This window comes from Pseudophryne corroboree, chromosome 9 (genome assembly GCF_028390025.1).
Source record: "Pseudophryne corroboree isolate aPseCor3 chromosome 9, aPseCor3.hap2, whole genome shotgun sequence".
Lineage (NCBI taxonomy): Eukaryota > Metazoa > Chordata > Amphibia > Anura > Myobatrachidae > Pseudophryne > Pseudophryne corroboree.
Window position 1 is genome coordinate 364,816,894 of NC_086452.1, and position 19,293 is coordinate 364,836,186.

General features: G+C 47.9%; 1 protein-coding gene across 1 annotated transcript in view; it reads left to right on the plus strand.

The window, feature by feature from the left end:
* Positions 1-19,293, plus strand: part of LOC134958822 (zinc finger CCCH domain-containing protein 7B-like) — a 296,536-nt gene that overhangs the window by 241,192 nt on the left and 36,051 nt on the right. Inside the window, exons 19-20 of the mRNA XM_063941538.1 lie at positions 160-278; positions 15,866-15,971. Coding sequence (XP_063797608.1) covers positions 160-278; positions 15,866-15,971 — 225 coding nt within the window. The remainder of the gene's footprint in view (positions 1-159; positions 279-15,865; positions 15,972-19,293) is intronic.

Sequence of the window (19,293 nt, forward strand, 5' to 3'; positions counted from 1 at the left end):
TATATGAGACTGAAGCCTATCTTTTAGGCTTCTCCTCCACATTGGAATTAAAGAAATGGATATGTCAAAGTAAACACTTCATTTTTATTTGATATTCACATAATTTGGGGTTTGTTTTGCTTTTGTGTCCATTTACAGTATTATTTCTCTTCTCTTTAGCAGTCTCAACCTAAGTCCCTAGATCTGAAGATGAAGGTCTGTGGGCAGTGTTTGCGGAATGGAAGAGAGATTGAGGCAGATCGAGATGGGAAGTACTGTACTGCCAAAGCCAGGCATAGGTATCCAGTTAGATTCTTTACTCCTATTATTACAACCGGAATAACCAATATGCTGTGGAGGATTCTGATCTCAATCTATTGTTTAATTTTGAAATGCACAGAATATTAAATTGTCTACAAGACATCAGCATCCTCCTTACCAATATCTTTTCCTTTTTCAGCAAATGATGGATACAGAGTTATGTTCCACCCATAGGAGGAGGGGAGGGCTCTATGACAATCTGACTTCTTCTCCTGGCCTGTAGGATTCTCCTGCTTTCCTACTCCTGTCCACTTTTTTTTCCTAATACCTTTTATATCAGATGGGCACAGAGCTCTGCGACATACGCCACTTACGAAACATAGCATATTATGATACTGCAAGAACCATGGAGAGTGCATTAAAGCTGGTGTCCCCAGAAACATAAGTATGAGGAGTTCACTCCTGACTGAACGTTGTAGGTAGGGGTCCTGCACGTGTAATAGTGATTTGTGTATTGCAGAGGAAATGTGTGTAATATGAAAGATTTCCTCAGCACAGTGCTTCATGGCAGAGTCCTCAGCATCTGCAGGCTCCTTAACGCCATCATTCCTTTGATCTCACAGCTTCAATTTCCAATGGGGTAACACAGCAGTAATGACTGGGAAGAGTAGTGATCCCTGTGTTCTTAAGTCCTAACTGAAGCAAAGGCCTATCTGCTCTGTGTTTGCCCTAGGAATATTGGATTTCCTTGTTTGGGCTGTCCTCTCACCAGATCATTCTGTTGCAAGTTCCCTGGGATGTGCTTTTCTCTTGATAATACAAGGGCCTTTAGATATTTAAGTCTTCTCTCCAGTTCTTGAAAGACTAAAAGAGTTTTGGTAAATTTTTCTTGTTCACAAATCTGAAGGTTTAATTTGGCTGATTATTACCCTTGAAGATAGACTGTATTGTTATCTGTGCCCATGGAGGAATAGGGTGCATATCTTCATATCACAATTTGTAAGAGGCATGACATGCTAACTTTTGTTCATGCTCTTACTAGCTAATTTTAAATTTCACGCTCATTGGGTGGAATTCAATTGTTTGAAAAGTTGGTTGGGTGTCTGTTTTTTCCTGTCTATTAGATACTAGGAAAAAACAGACACCCGACTGACTTTTCAAACAATTGAATACTGCTTTATCAGGTCATGGTCTCCATAACTTTTCCCTTTCCCTTGCCTCCAGGGGAATCAACAGTGGAGACAGTTTACCACCATCATCCCCTGAAGTCCTTTCTGCCAGTTGACTTATATTTGTAGGTCACTTACGTTTGTCTGGCTGAGTAGTGCTCAAGTGTCAGGCATTCAGGTCTCAGACTAATAAATGCTATTATTGTAGCATATCTGACTCTCCAAGAGTGCATCAGCAGTTACTATTCTGGGAGGGAGGCAGCACACATCCTGTTGCAGATGCAACATTTCATCAATCCAGAGATGGACCAATAGAAGGACATCCTAAGTTGGTAGAATTTGGTCTGTTCATGTCTGTTCGAATCCATGGAAGTCTGTGGGGGTCTTAGTAAAGAATTTTGTTGGCTAAGACCACAGAGCTGATTCCAAGCTGATGGTTGTCACCCTTTCAGTTCATCTTTTAATTTTTTTCTGATTCTGCCAATTTTTTTAATGACTAGACTCCCATGGGATGCAGACAGTAGTACTCACATAGACTCTGTTTTCCTTTAGTCCTCATGTGACTGCCCCATGGTACGGAGACAACCTAGTTGATCAGGGGCACACACAGGCATTTTTCTCTTAAGTCCTAGTGGATACTGGGGTCTTGTACTTTAGTACCATGGGGTATAGATCGGGTCCACTGGAGCCTGGCACTTTAAAACTTTTAGTTTGTGCGTGTGTGGGCTGACTCCTCCCCTCTTTGCCCCTCCTACCAAACTCAGTTTAGAAAAATGTACCAGAGGAGCGGGTGTACTTCTCTGGAGCTCCAGAGATTTTTTTTTCTAAAAGTTTAATTTAGTTTATTATTTTCAGGTAGCTCTGCTTGGCAGACAGACTACCTGCTTTGTGGGACTTAGAGGGGGGACCAAACCAACCTCCTGAGGGTTAATGGTTCGTAATCCCAGCTGACAGGACACTGAGCTCCTGAGGTACTGATCACACATCGTTGGTATGTGTGCCCACTCCAGCAGCTAGCCGCCACCCTCTAACAGATGCCGAAGATAGAGGTGCGATGAGTGTTACACCGGGGTCCTGCTTAACGAGTCCCCGGTGCAGTTTTGGCAGCAGGTCGTGCGGCGGTCACAGGCCCTGAGCTGCGGTGCCCGCCGCAGACGAACTGGCAACAGGCAGGCGCCCCTCGGTGCTCACTGTCACAGAAAGGCTTTTATATCTCTTTTTGACATAGCCAGTATAATCTATTAACAGGGACCGCTAGCCATTACAGGGGGCGGGGCTTCCTGGAGCCGGACCTGAGGCGGGAAGGCGCCATTTTCCTGCTGCTGCGGATCAAGCTGCACACAATGCTGCTCATCCAGAGACCCACGCTGCTACAGGACTCTGTACTGGTACCAGGGGGTCTTAGACAGGGAGCACACTAGCGACAGGACCACTGCACTCCTATCAGGTCATACATTTAGTTACTCTTATACTGCTGTGTTTCTGGATGCTGGTGTCCCTCCTAGGGCTTTCTAGGGTCTGTGTGGAGGTGTTTGGTCAGTGGGCTGCGCTGTTTTACAGGGTGAAGGTAGACACCCTGTAGACATGGTTATGTGTACTGCCTGTAATTCATCCCATCTTCAGCGGGGTCACTCATGTGTGAACAATGTTCCTGGTCTCCACAAGGACACAGTTCACAAGCACCTGCCTGGCTGACAGCTTTATTAGCATGATCCAGCATGTTAATTCTGAATTAGCTGCGGCTAAAAGCAGGGGCGGATCCAGAAGAAAATGATAGGGGGGCACCATGGAAGGGGAAGTACATTTGCGTGCGGCTTCGGTGCATGTGAGGTGGCGCTTCTTATACAATGTCCACAGTTGTAGCACTCATTATGCAATGTCCACTGTACTGGTAGTGCCCCTTATATAGACCCCATAGTAGTGGTGCCCCTTATGCAATGCCCGTATTGCCCCCAGTAGTAATGTTGCCTGTAGTAATGCCCGCAGTCATATAGTGAGTGTAGCCAATTAAAATGCGGCGTGATACACAGACATATGCCCCCAATAGTGCAGAGCCAAATCCACAATTGCCCCCACAGTGCCAGATCCACAATTGCCCCCACAGTGCCAGATCCACAAATGCCCCCACAGTGCCAGATCCACAAATGCCCCCACAGTGCCAGATCCACAAATGCCCCCACAGTGCCAGATCCACAAATGCCCCCACAGTGCCAGATCCACAAATGCCCCCACAGTGCCAGATCCACAAATGCCCCCACAGTGCCAGATCCACAAATGCCCCCACAGTGCCAGATCCACAAATGCCCCCACAGTGCCAGGTATACAAATGCCCCCACAGTGCCAGGTAAACAATTGCCCTCACAGTGCCAGGTAAACAATTGCCCCCACAGTGCCAGGTATACAAATGCCCCCACAGCAGGTATACAAATGCCCCCACAGCAGTTCTGCAGCTGCTTACCGCTGCTGCTGCTGCAGCTTCTCTGCCCGGCTGGCTCTGAGGGTGTCAGGGGGGAGAGCGCGGCTATGTCTGGCGGCATGTAGGACTTCAAACTAGCCGCCAGTTCGTGAGCCAATCAGAGCTCGCGGACCGGCGGCTCCTGATTGGCTGCCAGTCCGCGAGCTCTGATTGGCTCACGAACCGGCGGCTGGTTTGAAGTCCGCAACACGCCGCCAGATAGCCGCGCTGTCCTCCTGACAGCTGAGACACGCTGCCGCCGGACTGAGCGGCAGCGTGTCTCAGTGACACAAGCGGGGGGGGGGGACGGATGGGACCACAAATGACAGGGGGGGCACGGGACCGAGTGCCCCCCCCCCCCCTGGATCCGCCACTGGCTAAAAGGGAGAGACGTGTTGAAGTATTCTATTGATTCTGTGGCCAAGGCAGCAGATACAAAGAAGGCTTCTCAGCCCCATCTAGTGGTTTCACAAAAACGCTCACTGGCACAGGTGCTCCAGTCTTATTCTGATCAGCCTTATGTAATTAATGATGATATGGATGAGGACAGCTCTCTGTTCCCAGGGGTGGAAGCCCTCATCTTCACTGTGAGTGAGGCCCTTCACATACCGGATCAGGAGTCAGAGCCGGATGAGGAGTTGTATTTTAATGTTAAACCAAAGACCTCAGCGACTTTTCCTGTGTCTAAAGAGTTGAACTCCCTGGCCAGGGAGGCATGGTTAAACCCTGATAAAAAAAAAAATTTAAATGAGGATTTTAACTACTTTTCTCTGACGTCCTAGTGGATGCTGGGTACTCCGTAAGGACCATGGGGAATAGACGGGCTCCACAGGAGACTGGGCACTCCAAAAGAAAGATTAGGTACTATCTGGTGTGCACTGGCTCCTCTCTCTATGCCCCTCCTCCAGACCTCAGTTAGAATCTGTGCCCGGCTCGAGCTGGTTGCACACTAGGGGCTCTCCTGAGCTTCTAGTAAAGAAAGTATTTGTTAGGTTTTTTATTTTCAGTGAGATCTGCTGGCAACAGACTCACTGCTACGAGGGACTTAGGGGAGAGAAGCGAACCTACCTGCTTGCAGCTAGCTTGGGCTTCTAGGCTACTGGACACCATTAGCTCCAGAGGGATCGAACACAGGCCCAGCCTCGGTCGTCCGGTCCCGGAGCCGCTCCGCCGTCCCCCTTGCAGAGCCAGAAGCAAGAAGAACATCCTGGAAATCGGCGGCTGAAGACTCCGGTCTTCATTAAGGTAGCGCACAGCACTGCAGCTGTGCGCCATTGCTCCCTATGCACACCACATACTCCGGTCACTGATGGGTGCAGGGCGCTGGGGGGGGGGTGCCCTGGGCTGCAATTAGAGTACCTTACATGGCGAACTGCACATAATATAGTCTAATAAACTATATATGTGCAAAAATCCTCCGCCATAATATAAATATAAGAGCGGGAGAAGTCCGCCGAGAAGGGGGCGGGGCTATCTCCCTCAGCACACTGGCGCCATTTCCTCTTCACAGCTCCGCTGGAAGACAGCTCCCCAGGCTCTCCCCTGCAGTTTCCAGGCTCAAAGGGTAAAAAAAAAAGGGGGGGCACTAAATTTAGGCGCAAACTGTATTTGTAAAGCTGCTATAGGGAAAATTACTTTGTGTTAGTGTAAATCCCTGATTATATAGCGCTGTGGTGTGTGCTGGCATACTGTCTCTCTGTCTCCCCAAAGGACTTTGTGGGGTCCTGTCCTCAGTCAGAGCATTCCCTGTGTGTGTGCGGTGTGTCGGTACGGCTGTGTCGACATGTTTGATGAGGAGGCTTATGTGGAGGCGGAGCAGGTGCCGATAAATGTGATGTCACCCCCTGCGGGGTCGTCACCAGAGTGGATGGATATGTGGAAGGTTTTACACGACAGTGTCAACTCCTTGCATAAAAGGTTCGATGACCTAACAGCTGTGGGACAGCCGGCTTCTCAGCCAGTGCCTGCCCAGGCGTCTCAAAGGCCATCAGGGGCTCAAAAACGCCCGCTACCTCAGATGGCAGACACAGATGTCGACACGGAGTCTGACTCCAGTGTCGACGAGGATGAGACATATACACAATCCACAAGGGGCATCCGTTGCATGATTACGGCAATGAAAAATGTGTTACACATTTCTGACATTAACCCAGGTACCACTAAAAAAGGGTATTATGTTTGAGGAGAAAAAGCAGCCAGTGTTTTTTCCCCCATCAGATGAGTTGAATGAAGTGTGTGAAGAAGCGTGGGGTTCCCCCGATAAGAAACTGGTAATTTCTAAAAAGTTACTGATGGCGTACCCTTTCCCGCCAGAGGATAGGTCACGTTGGGAGATATCTCCTAGGGTGGATAAGGCGCTCACACGCTTGTCAAAAAAGGTGGCACTGCCGTCTCAGGATACGGCCGCCTTGAAGGAGCCTGCTGATAGAAAGCAGGAGGCTATCCTGAAGTCTGTATATACACACTCAGGTACTATACTGAGACCTGCAATTGCTTCAGCATGGATGTGTAGTGCTGCTGCAGCGTGGTCTGATACCCTGTCAGATAATATTGATACCCTCGACAGGGATACTATTTTGCTAACCATAGAGCATATTAAAGACGTCGTCTTATATATGAGGGATGCACAGAGGGATATTTGCCGGCTGGCATCTAGAATTAATGCAATGTCCATTTCTGCCAGGAGGGTATTATGGACCCGGGAGTGGACAGGTGATGCTGATTCTAAAAGGCACATGGAGGTTTTGCCTTATAAGGGTGAGGAATTGTTTGGGGATGGTCTCTCGGACCTCGTATCCACAGCAACAGCTGGGAAATCGACATTTTTACCTCAGGCTCCCTCACAACCTAAGAAAGCACCGTACTATCAGGTACAGTCCTTTCGGCCTCAGAAAGGCAAGCGGATCAAAGGTGCTTCCTTTCTGCCCAGAGGCAGGGGGAGAGGGAAAAAGCTGCACCAGACAGCCAGTTCCCAGGAACAAAAATCCTCCCCTGCTTCTACTAAGTCCACCGCATGACGCTGGGGCTCCACAGACGGAGCCAGGTGCGGTGGGGGCGCGTCTCTGGAACTTCAGCGACCAGTGGGTTCGCTCACAGGTGGATCTCTGGGTTCTACAAGTGGTATCTCAGGGATACAAGCTGGAATTTGAGGCGTCTCCCTCTCGCCGTTACCTCAAATCAGCCTTGCCAGCTACTCCCCAGGACAGGGAGGTAGTACTGGCGGCAATTCACAAGCTGTACCTCCAGCAGGTGATAATAAAAGTTCCCCTCCTTCAACAGGGACGGGGTTACTATTCCACAATGTTTGTGGTACCGAAACCAGACTGTTCGGTGAGACCCATTCTAAATTTGAAATCCTTGAACACTTATATAAGGAAGTTCAAGTTCAAAATGGAATCGCTCAGGGCGGTTATTGCAAGCCTGGAAGAGGGGGATTACATGGTATCACTGGACATCATGGATGCTTACCTACATGTCCCCATTTACCCACCTCACCAGGAGTACCTCAAGGTTGTGGTACAGAACTGCCATTACCAATTCCAGACATTGCCGTTTGGTCTGTCCACGGCACCGAGGGTGTGTTCCAAGGTAATGGCCAAAATGATGATATTCCTTCGAAAGAAGGGAGTTATAATTATCCCGTACTTGGACGATCTCCTTATAAAGGCAAGGTCCAAGGAGCGGTCGTTGATCGGAGTAGCACTATCTCAGGAAGTGCTACAACAGCACGGCTGGATTCTGAACATCCCAAAGTCGCAGCTGGTTCCTACGACGCGTCTGCTGATATTGGGCATGTTTCTGGACACAGAACAGAAGAAGGTGTTTCTCCCGGAGGAGAAGGCCAAGGAGTTGTCATCTCTGGTCAGAGACCTCCTGAAACCAAAACAGGTGTCGGTGCATCATTGCACGCGAGTCCTGGAAAAGATAGTAGCTTCTTACGAAGCAATTCCCTTCGGCAGGTTCCATGCAAGGAACTTTCAGTGGGACCTGTTAGACAAGTGAGGATCGCATCTTCAGATGCATCGGCTGATCACCCTGTCCCCGAGGGCCAGGGTGTCTCTGCTGTGGTGGCTGCAGAGTGCTCATCTTCTCGAGGGCCGCAGATTCGGCATTCAGGACTGGGTCCTGGTGACCACGGATGCAAGCCTCCGAGGTTGGGGAGCAGTCACTCAGGGAAGAAATTTCCAAGGACAATGGTCGAGTCAGGAGACTTCCCTACACATAAATATTCTGGACCTAAGGGCCATTTACAATGCCCTAAGGCAAGCAGACAACATCACGGCTGTCGCCCATGTAAACCGACAAGGCGGCACAAGAAGCAGGATGGCGTTGGCAGAAGCCACAAGGATTCTCCGATGGGCGGAGTATCACGTGCTAACACTGTCAGCAGTGTTCATTCCGGGTGTGGAAAACTAGGAAGCAGACTTCCTCAGCAGGCACGACCTCCACCCGGGAGAGTGGGGACTTCATCCAGAAGTCTTCACGCAGATTGTGAACCGTTGGGAACGGCCACAGGTGGACATGATGGCGTCCCGCCTCAACAAAAAAGCTAAAAAAGTATTGCGCCAGGTCAAGAGACCCTCAGGCGATAGCTGTGGACGCACTAGTGACACCGTGGGTGTACCAGTCGGTTGATGTGTTCCCTCCTCTTCCTCTCATACCCAAGGTACTGAGGATAGTAAGTAAAAGAGGAGTAAGAACTATACTCGTAGTTCCGGATTGGCCAAGAAGAACTTGGTACCCAGAATTACAAGAAATGATCTCGGAGGACCCATGGCCTCTGTCTCTCAGACAGGACCTGTTACTGCAGGGGCCCTGTCTGTTCCAAGACTTACCGCCGCTGCGTTTGAAGGCTTGGCGGTTGAACGCCGGATCCTAACGGAAAAGGGCGTTGCAGATGAAGTGATTCCTACACTGTTAAAGGCTAGGAAAGACACTGCCTGAAGTTCAGACGTTGTTACGGGAGTGCTGCATATTCAGCCCCCTTTTGTGCCTCCGGTGGCACCATGGGATCTCAACGTAGTGTTGGATTTCCTAAAATCACATTGTTTTGAGCCACTTCAGAACGTGGAGTTGAAGTATCTCACGTGGAAAGTGGTCATATATATATTTGGCCTTGGCTTCGGCTAGGCGTGTGTCAGAATTGGCGGCTTTGTCATGTGAAAGCCCTTATCTGATCTTCCATATGGACAGGGCTGAATTGAGGACTCGTCCCCAATTTCTCCCTAAGGTGGTATCAGCGTTTCATTTGAACCAACCTATTGTGGTGCCTGCGGCTACTCGGGACTTGGAGGCCTCCAAGTTGCTGGATGTAGTCCGGGCCCTGAAAATCTATGTTTCCAGGACGGCTAGAGTCAGAAATACTGACTCGCTGTTATCCTGCATGCACCCAACAAGCTGGGTGCTCCTGCTTCTAAGCAGTCTATTGCTCGCTGGATCTGTAGCACGATTCAACTTGCACATTCTGCGGCTGGACTGCCGCATCCTAAATCAGTAAAAGCCCATTCCACGAGGAAGGGGGCTCTTCTTGGGCGGCTGCCCAAGGGGTCTCGGCATTACAACTTTGCCGAGCTGCTACCTGGTCGGGGTCAAACACGTTTGCAACATTCTACAAGTTTGATACCCTGGCTGAGGAGGACCTTGAGTTTGCTCATGCGGTGCTGCAGAGTCATCCGCACTCTCCCGCCCGTTTGGGAGCTTTGGTATAATCCCCATGGTCCTTACGGAGTACCCAGCATCCACTAGGACGTCAGAGAAAATAAGAATTTACTCACCGGTAATTCTATTTCTCGTAGTCCGTAGTGGATGCTGGGAGCCCGTCCCAAGTGCGGACTCTCTGCAATACGTGTATATAGTTATTGCTTAACTAAAGGGTTTTGTTATGAGCCATCTGCTAATGAGGCTCATTTGTTGTTCATACTGTTAACTGGGTATAGTTATCACAAGTTGTACGGTGTGATTGGTGTGGCTGGTATGAGTCTTACCCTGGATTCCAAATCCTTTCTTTGTAGTGTCAGCTCTTCCGGGCACAGTTTCCCTAACTGAGGTCTGGAGGAGGGGCATAGAGGGAGGAGCCAGTGCACACCAGATAGTACCTAATCTTTCTTTTGGAGTGCCCAGTCTCCTGCGGAGCCCGTCTATTCCCCATGGTCCTTACGGAGTACCCAGCATCCACTACGGACTACGAGAAATAGAATTACCGGTGAGTAAATTCTTATTTTCCCTTTCCCAATGAGGACAGGAAGGTATGGGGAAAAAACCCTGTCAGTCGATACGTCTGTGTCCAGACTGTCTAAGAAATTGGTACTGCCGGTGCCAGGGGCTATATCCCTAAAAGAGCCAGCTGACCATAAGATTGAGATCACGCTCAAGGCAGTATATACGGCGGCAGGCGCAGCTCAATGCCGCACTATTGTTTGTGGGTGGATTTCCAGGGCAGTAGTCAAGTGGTCTGATAACGTTATCGACGGTTTGGACTTTTTGCCCCGAGATGAGATAGTTACTCTGCTGCAACATATACAGGATGCTGCAAATTTTATGAGCGAGGCTATTAAGGAGTTGTGTAAAATTAATGGCCGCACTACTGCTATGGCTGTTTCGGTGCACAGAGCTCTGTGGTTGCATCAGTGGTCGGCAGATGCTGATTCCAAAAAGGGTGTAGAAAATCTTCCCTTTACAGGTGATGCTTTGTTTGGTAACAAACCAAATAAATGGATATCCCAAGCAACGGCGGGTAAGTCTATGCCGCCTGCTAGCCGTCCTTACACAGGACCCTCCTTGCAGTCCTTTCATGTGGCAAAGTGCAGGGGTTGAGGGGTCTCCACCACTTCCAGAGGATCTCGTGGTAAGTCCTGTAAACCTGCACCTGCTGTCTTCCTGGACCAGACCACCGGATCCCCTGCCGCAAAGCCTTCCGCGTGACGGTTGGCCCCAGCGACAAGGCGACTTTCAGGTAGGTGCTCGCCTTCAACACTTCGCACACGTGTGGGCGGAATCCTGCCGGGATCCTTGGGTGAGGGACCTCATTTCAATATCGGCTGGAATTACAAGCACTCCCTCACAGGTTTTTCAAGTCGGTCTTACCAGCTTTACCCGCAGCAAAAGTTACTTTGCACGAGGCTATTCAAAAACTTTTGCAGACAGGGGTGGTAGTTCTTGCCCCCTCCGCTACGCAACAGGGGTTTTTTACTCAAGTTTTTTTGTCGTTCCCAAACCAGATTGTTCGTGCGCCCCATCTTGAACCTGAAGTCTCTAAACCCGTATCTGCGGGAGTTCAAATTCTAGATGTAATCCCTGCAGGCGGTGGTGTCCGCTCTGGTGGAGGGGTAGTTCCTGGTGTCTTTGGACGTCAAGGATGCTTACTACACATTCCCATGTGGCCACCACATCAGGCTTACCTCAGGTTCACCATATTGGAAGACCATTTCCAGTTTCAGGCTTTACCCTTCGGTTTATCCTCAGCTCCGAGGGACTTCACCAAAGTTATGGCAGAGATAATGCTGCAACTGCACATCATGGGAGTGAACATAGTCCCATACTTGGACGATCTCCTTATAAAGGCTGTGTCCGGTGGGTGTCTGCTGCACAGCATCGATCTGACGACTTGCCTACTTACGGATCATGGGTGGATCCTAAATTTTCAGAAATCTCACCTGGAACAGACCCAGCAACTTCAGTTCCTGGGAATGATACTGGATACAGTGTCTCAAAAGGTGTTTCTCCCGATGGAAAAGTCCTTGACTATCCAGGCTATGGTTCGCTCGGTGCTCAAGTCCTTGCAAGGTATCCATTCATCTTTGCATCCGATTACTGGGCAAGATGGTAGCTGCTTACGAGGCAATCCAATACGCAGATTTCATGCCCGACCCTTTCAGCTGGATCTGCTGGACAAATGGTCAGGGTCTCCGCTTCACATGCATCAGGAAGTGACATTATCTCCGAGAGCCCGGATCTCTCTATTATGGTGGCTACAAGTTCCTCACCTGGTAGGGGGCAGGAGTTTCAATATCCACTTGTGGATTCTACTGACGATGGATGCCAGCCTCCAAGGTTGGGGGCTGTCACCCAAGGGGCCCAGTTCCAGGGGATATGGTCGAGACCAGAATCTGCTCTGCCGATCAACATCCTGGAGCTCAGGGCAATTTACAATGCTCTTCTGCAGGCTTCTCATCTCCTGAAGGATCAGGCGATCCAAGTTTAGTCGGACAACGCCACAGCGGTGGCGTTAATAAACCGACAAGGGGGAACAAGAAGCAGAGCGGCAATGCGAGAGGTCTCAAAAATCCTTCTCTGGCCGGAGGCCAATGCAATGGCCATCTCAGCCATATTCATTCTAGGAGTGGACAACTGGGAAGCGGACTTCCTAAGCAGGCACACCCTCCATCTGGGGGAATGAGTCCTACATCCCCAGGTGTTTCAATAGTTAGTTCACCGGTGGGGCTGTCCGCAGATTGATCTGATGGCTTCTCAACTCTACAAGAAGCTATGCCGTTACTGTTCCAGGACGAAGGATCCGCAGGCTGTAGCAGTGGATGCACGGACGACACCGTGGATGTACCAGTTTGTGTACCTGTTCCCTCCTCTACCGCTGATCCCAAGGGTACTAAAAAGGCTAAGAAGGGAAAGCGTTCAGGCAATTCTAATTGCCCCGGATTGGCCTCGACGGGCGTGGTACGCGGACCTCCTGATCATGTCTCTGGAGAATCCCTGGCCTCTGCCGCTCCACGACGATCTTCTGCAGCAAGGTCCGTTCGTCTATCCAGACTGATAGCGGCTACGTTTGATAGCTTGGAAGTTGAGAGGGAAATTCTAGCAAGAAAGTGTCTTCCTTCCCGGGTTATTTCCACCTTGACTCAGGCCAGGAAGATGGTTACGTCAAGACATTATCATCGTATCTGGAAAAAGTATGTTTCCTGGTGTGAAAGTAGAAGGGCGTCTACCGTGAAATTTAGATTTGGTTTCTTTCTACTTTTCGTGCACGCGGGAGTGGATTTGGGCCTACGTTAGGGCTCGATCAAAGTCCAGATATCGGCGCTCTCTATTTTCTTCCAGAAACAGCTTGCCATGCTACCTGAAGTACAAACTTTCCTTAATGGTGTTCTTCATATGCAACCACCTTTTATACCTCCCACGGCTCCGTGGGACCTCCAATGTGGTTTTGTCCTTTCTCCAATCAGACTGGTTTGAACCCTTACATAGGGTGGAGTTAGTTTCTCACCTGGAAGACTGATGTTATTAGCATTGGCGTCTGCCAGACGTGTCTCTGAATTAGGGGCCTTATCCTGTAAAGAGCTCTGATTTGATTTTTCATGCAGACAGGGCGGAACTTAGGACCAGCCCTCAGTTTTTGCCTAAAGTGATGTCTCAGCTTTTCATGTGAATCAACCTATTGTGGTTCCAGTGTTGTCTGACGATTCCGTTGGTCCTGAGTCCTTGGATGTGGTCAGGGCTCTGAAGATTTATGTCAAGAGGACGGCCCGTCATCGGAAATCTAACTCGCTGTTTGTCCTTTATGAGGCAACCAAGATTGGTCGGCCAGCTTCTAAGCAGTCTGTTGCTCGTTGGCTCTGGTCGACCATTCAACAGGCTTATACTTCGGCGGCTCTGCCCTTGCCAACGTCTATTCAGGCCCACTCGATGAGGTCGGTGGGGTCTTCCTGGGCGGCTGCCCGGGGTGTATCGGCCCTACAGTTGTGCCGAGCTTCAACTTGGTCTGGTTCGAACACGTTTGTTAAATTCTATAGGTTCGATACCTTGGCCAAGGATGACCTTCAGTTTGGTCAGGCGGTTTTACAGGGGTCTCAGCACACTCCCACCCGTTTGGGAGCTTTGGGACTTCCCCATGGTACTAAAGTACAAGACCCCAGTATCCACTAGGACGTAAGAGAAAATAGGAATTTAATACCTACCGGTAATTCCTTTTCTCCTAGTCCGTAGTGGATACTGGGCGCCTGCCTCAGTGCTTCATTCCTTCTTACCTGTGTAAGTGTTTGGTTGGACTGACGTTGTGGTCCCATTCTGTTGTTGGAATAACTGTGCTATCCGGGTTAGGTTGGTGTTGCTATCCTCTGTTCTGGTTAGCACCCTCCTTTCGTTTCTGGTTGTGTGTTGGCTTGTTGCCTCACCGCTGTTGTATTGTTTCTTCTCTCAGATTATGTCCTCCTCCTCGGGCACAGTTTTCCTAGACTGAATCTGGTAGGAGGGGCATAGAGGGGAGGAGCCAGCACACACTAAAAGTGCCAGGTTCAAGTGGACGCGAACTATACCCCATGGTACTAAAGTACAAGACACCAGTATCCACTACGGACTAGGAGAAAAGGAATTACTGTACCAGTTGGTATCAAATTCCTATTTTATTTTTTTAAACTTCCTTGTCTTTTTTTTTCCCTAAAGAAGGACAGATCAACAGTCTGTCCTTGAGCTTATGTATTGTTCAGATTGCATCACTCCCTGTGTTCCAGTGATAATTTCATTCCTCTCAAGAACAATTGCCCACCACCATTCTGTTGTCTGATTCTTCCCGACTCTAAATTCCCAACATTTTCAGCCCGCCTGCTTTTTCCTGGGTGATATCGCATCACCCTTGTTTAGGCAAGAAGACTTTCATTAATACAAGGTAGTAATTTGCACTGTTCATGCTTTTCATTGTATGCTTACTTATATATCAGCTAGAACGTGAATTCTATTTATTTATTGTTGGCCTCCTCAGAATTCCAAAGAAGTAGATAGTGAATTTGGTGTAGTTTCTTTAGATTTTACTGTACAGGACCTGAGGAGTTTTATGTATGGCTAAGTCATTTGGCTACTCCTAAGTGATGTGTAAAAGGGGATCAAGAGAACTGGATCTTGGATACCTTAGCATTCAATTTCCTCCACATGGAAGTTGGAATCTGTCTGTTAGGAAGTGACCATTTGCTTGCATACACTAATCCTATATAATAAAAGGCTAACGCTGCTCCTCACCTCTCTGGGGGAATTCAAGTATTTCCACGCCAGCGGCCGTTAGATGGCGCCAAACGGACAAATTCAAGTGTTGCTTTGTAAGGACACGCACAGCTGCCGGCGCTGTCATTACTGTTATGCTGTTCCATCATTTTGACAGGCTGGTAACTGGTATAATCTAATATATAATTTGGTGTAATTTTTTATTACATGCATCATTATATCCTAATGTTGTGATGCAGTGTACTTTGCTGCTGCTTCCTGTTAGATTGTTGAAACAGCACTTGGCACCAAAACAATTTAGTGAACAGATGACAAGAAGGTGCAAATGGTACAGTACTGTTACAACATGGACTCTTATCTAAAGGTTGTGCACATACACCAATTGAAATCATTTGTAGTGCCTGGAACATACTCTTGTCATGACATCCACGATTGTGACAAAATCTCCACGTCACGGGATATTCAAAGAAATCACAGGCCGCTGCGAGCTACCGTAGTGTAGTACTGTATTTCCACAATTTTTTTTATTGAAATAGCAATCTAAAGCAATGGCTACTCACAATGAATAAAAACAAATAGGGCTTATCTAAACCAGTATCCAACAAGGAATGCATACATTAGACTTCTACAATGTGTCCTCCAATCTTTTGGGACTATATTTAGCAACAGATCCAAGCTTGCAGCAACAAAATATGGAAGACCATTGAACGTGTTTCATCAGCATCCTCTAGATCCATTAAATCATAATTTTCAAATACCCAAAGGAGACTAAACCACCAGTGATTCTGTTCCTCGTTTTGCTCTGGTCTCCTTGCTGGGCTGCTGCTAAACTGAGGAGGATCAGGAAAGCATGAGGGCTATATGGGAGAGAAGTGTTATTTTATTTAGTCCCAGTATATTCCTACTAAGGGGTAGAACAAAACCTGTGTCCCTCCTGCAACATTATAGAAAATATATAATGGTGACCACTACAAAAATAATTTTCACGTAACTTATGTAGCTAACTGTTTAACTCTTACTAATTTATTGTGGGTTGTTTTTTTTTGTTATGTGGCAGCTGGACAAAAGATAAGCGAGTATTGCTTGTGATGTCAAAGGCTAAAAAAAAATGGGTTCCCATCCGACCCCTACCGTCCATTCGTTCTTTTCCCCAGCAGTATGAGGTAAGAAAGCTGAATGTTGCTGAATGCAAAGTCTGGAACACTATGCTGGTTAGTCAGTTTCAGCTATTTATGTCCATTGTCACATGCTGCACATTTTGTGCAAACACACACCTGTTCCTAAGTCAGGGGCGCACACATACATTATACACACAGTATAATTAAAACTATTTTGTTTACATTGCATTAAAATACCACTGTCATGCTGGGTACATACCCATATACACAATCATCTGGCCGATGATTATATAGGTTTGTATTCAGGAACGGTAGCCGATAAACGACTTAAAACGCTCTTGCAAAAGGTCGCATTTTATGTGCAGTTATTTAATGTGTACTATTTAAACTGCTGACCTTCCGATCCCATAGAAGAACCTACACACGGAGCTATTTCTATTTCTGCAGTATCTTGCAAAAATCTAATAGCTGTGATTGGAGGTAGATATTTGGCTGATGAGGATGGTATCCATTCCTGTCCAATTCTATACTGCATCCATTATGTAAATCTATTGTCCAGTGTGGTCCCCAGCTGAACAATGCCTCTGCTCTTCCTCCAGTTTAACAACTGGAAATAATAAAGGGATGAGGCCATTGGCCCAACATCTGTGTGAGTTGAGCTTTGGTGTGGAGTATTGCAGCCATGCATGTGCTGTTTAAGATGACCAACTGTGTTTCTAGCTCTGGAGGGATTGTTTTACAATAAGATCTGATAAGGACCTACTATGTATGCCAAACAATATACTTTTTACTACACCCATGGAAGCAGCATGGAGAGTGCTTACATTAGATGTTATGGACACCTTGCTGCACTCCTAATGAAGGACACATTTTGCTAAATGTTTTTAAAATAGCAATTTTGTTAAAGGCACAACCCAGCCGGCCTTTTGCCTTTTTATAATTATGCCGTTTCAAAAACATCTAGGAAAGTTTCACTCTTTAGTGTTGTATTCATTAATCTAACTGTAGTCTGCATTTAGACCAGATAGTGCCACATTTATTCTATTTGATAACATGGCAAGAGACGGAGGCTGTAAGGTCTTACAGGCTCTGTCTATTGCCACGTTATCATAATACGGGTCTTCTCCACTTGGGTAGGTAAATGTAGAGTAACCCCCTCCTTAGTGGAAAGGTATTGCTTAGCAATTCATAGTAAGGTTTTCTTAATTGTTTAGAATCTTTGCATGCTTTAGCAGAGTGATGAATCCTTAGTAGCCACAAATACTTAGCTGGTGGTTAGGGAACATTCTCTGGTGGAGAAGCCACGGGTCTATCACAGTTCAGAGCTCTTCCTAGTCTGGTGGGATTGATGCTTCACCAAAGATTATTAAAATGCCCAGTAAAGTCCGCGTTGTTCAGGATATTAGTAGATTCTGAGGTGGATGCAGCCGCGTCTTTATGCTAATGCCGACTGAGACATCCACTTCCAGCGCCTTAGGTCAGTGGAATTCCACAACTGCGCGTATTTAGACACACCATTGAAACTCGCCCCAGCCCTATGGCAAGTACAGTGTTTCTGTCCGAGTATGGCCTCCTGTGTGAGCGACTGAGTGTCTTTGGACGCAGCTGCTTACAGCGACACGCCCACATCAGCTTTCCCACCCCCTTGTTACTGCCCACTAAAACTCTCAGGCCGTGTGCATACTTAATACATTGGCCATTAGCCTGTGACATCGCCACTGGGTCCGTCTGTCAATCAGGCCCTTTGTGAGGGAGCTATAGAGAAAGGAAGAAGTCTACTCAGCGGTCACATGATGGTACATATAATTCACAGACATAAAAAACATAATTTGTCAGCCTAGGTGGTTTTACGCGGACTACAGTGTGCTATGGGCTATCTTGGTGACGCTCACGCAGTTACCCTTGCCCAGCAATCTTTTGGCCTCCTGCAGCCAAAGACTTCGCCTATAGCAGCCGCCTTTCCAGGGTGAATTAGGTCCACCGCGTACTCGTATGCCCCCATGTTTTATACAGTATATAGACAAGGCGGCTATTGGAGGCTGAGCAAGAGTAGGTTGCAGTACAGTGAGACGTACACTGAACCCAATCTAGATACCGCTGCACTACACGCGGACAGAGAGACATAACCAAATGTACAAGAGTGCAACAATGCACAGGTTTGAATATAATCTTAATACAAAAAATATGTATATACTACAAAGCACAGGATGTTATTAGCAACAAGACCGTATATACATGTACAATACACAGGATGGTATGAATAATAAATCATTAAGCACTGAGTTCCTAAAGAACTTGGCAGAGCAAGGCAAGGTACAGATAACTAGAGTACTTAGCTGCAGGAGACCCCTGGATTTCAGGCAAGGCAGGGCAATACAAGGCATGGAAAGGCTGGAGCTGCCTGTAAGTACTTCCAGGCTAGGTCTCATATGTGCAATCAGGAACTCAGGTGATAGGGATAATGTGCTCTGGTCTCTGGCAGGACAGGACACACAGGATTCAAACTGGACTGGGTATCACAAGCAATGCAATAGCACCAACTGCACGTGTTCAAGATTCCACCATAAGACAGGGACCAGGTACATACAGGAACAAGTAAGCTATAGCCGGCCTCGGGTGAAGGGCAAGCTGGGTAATAAAAGTTCAATCACCAATAAGAGCAGCCAGAGAAACTCTACCCTCTGATGAGGAGACTCAGTGCATCTGTTCGGCTACACACACACACACACACACACACACACACACACACACACACACACACACACACACACACAACTCCTAATTATACTGCAGCTGAAGCTGGACACACAGGGAACCTGCAGGAATGAGAAATGCACTGAGAATGCAGGATAACATGGCATGCTGATCCAATAGAAACATATAACACAAAGTAATGGCCTAGCTATCTGACAGGTGAACTGCTCAAACCACACATACAGGAGACATGCTGTAGTTACACAGAACACAAACAGGAATGAGCAGCAGTGGCTCATGACAGGTGGACACTGGGACTGTGGGGTATGGTATAGGAGCACTGCGGGCACCAAGGAGTTAAACTTCTGCAGAGTGCAGCGGAGGCTCCTCCTCCCCTATACCCTGCCTGTCCATGGAAAGCCAGTGTTTCTCTATCGTCCTAGTGGATGCTGGGGTTCCTGAAAGGACCATGGGGAATAGCGGCTCCGCAGGAGACAGGGCACAAAAAGTAAAGCTTTAGGATCAGGTGGTGTGCACTGGCTCCTCCCCCTATGACCCTCCTCCAAGCCTCAGTTAGATTTTTGTGCCCGGCCGAGAAGGGTGCAATCTAGGTGGCTCTCCTAAAGAGCTGCTTAGAAAAGTTTAGCTTAGGTTTTTTATTTTACAGTGAGTC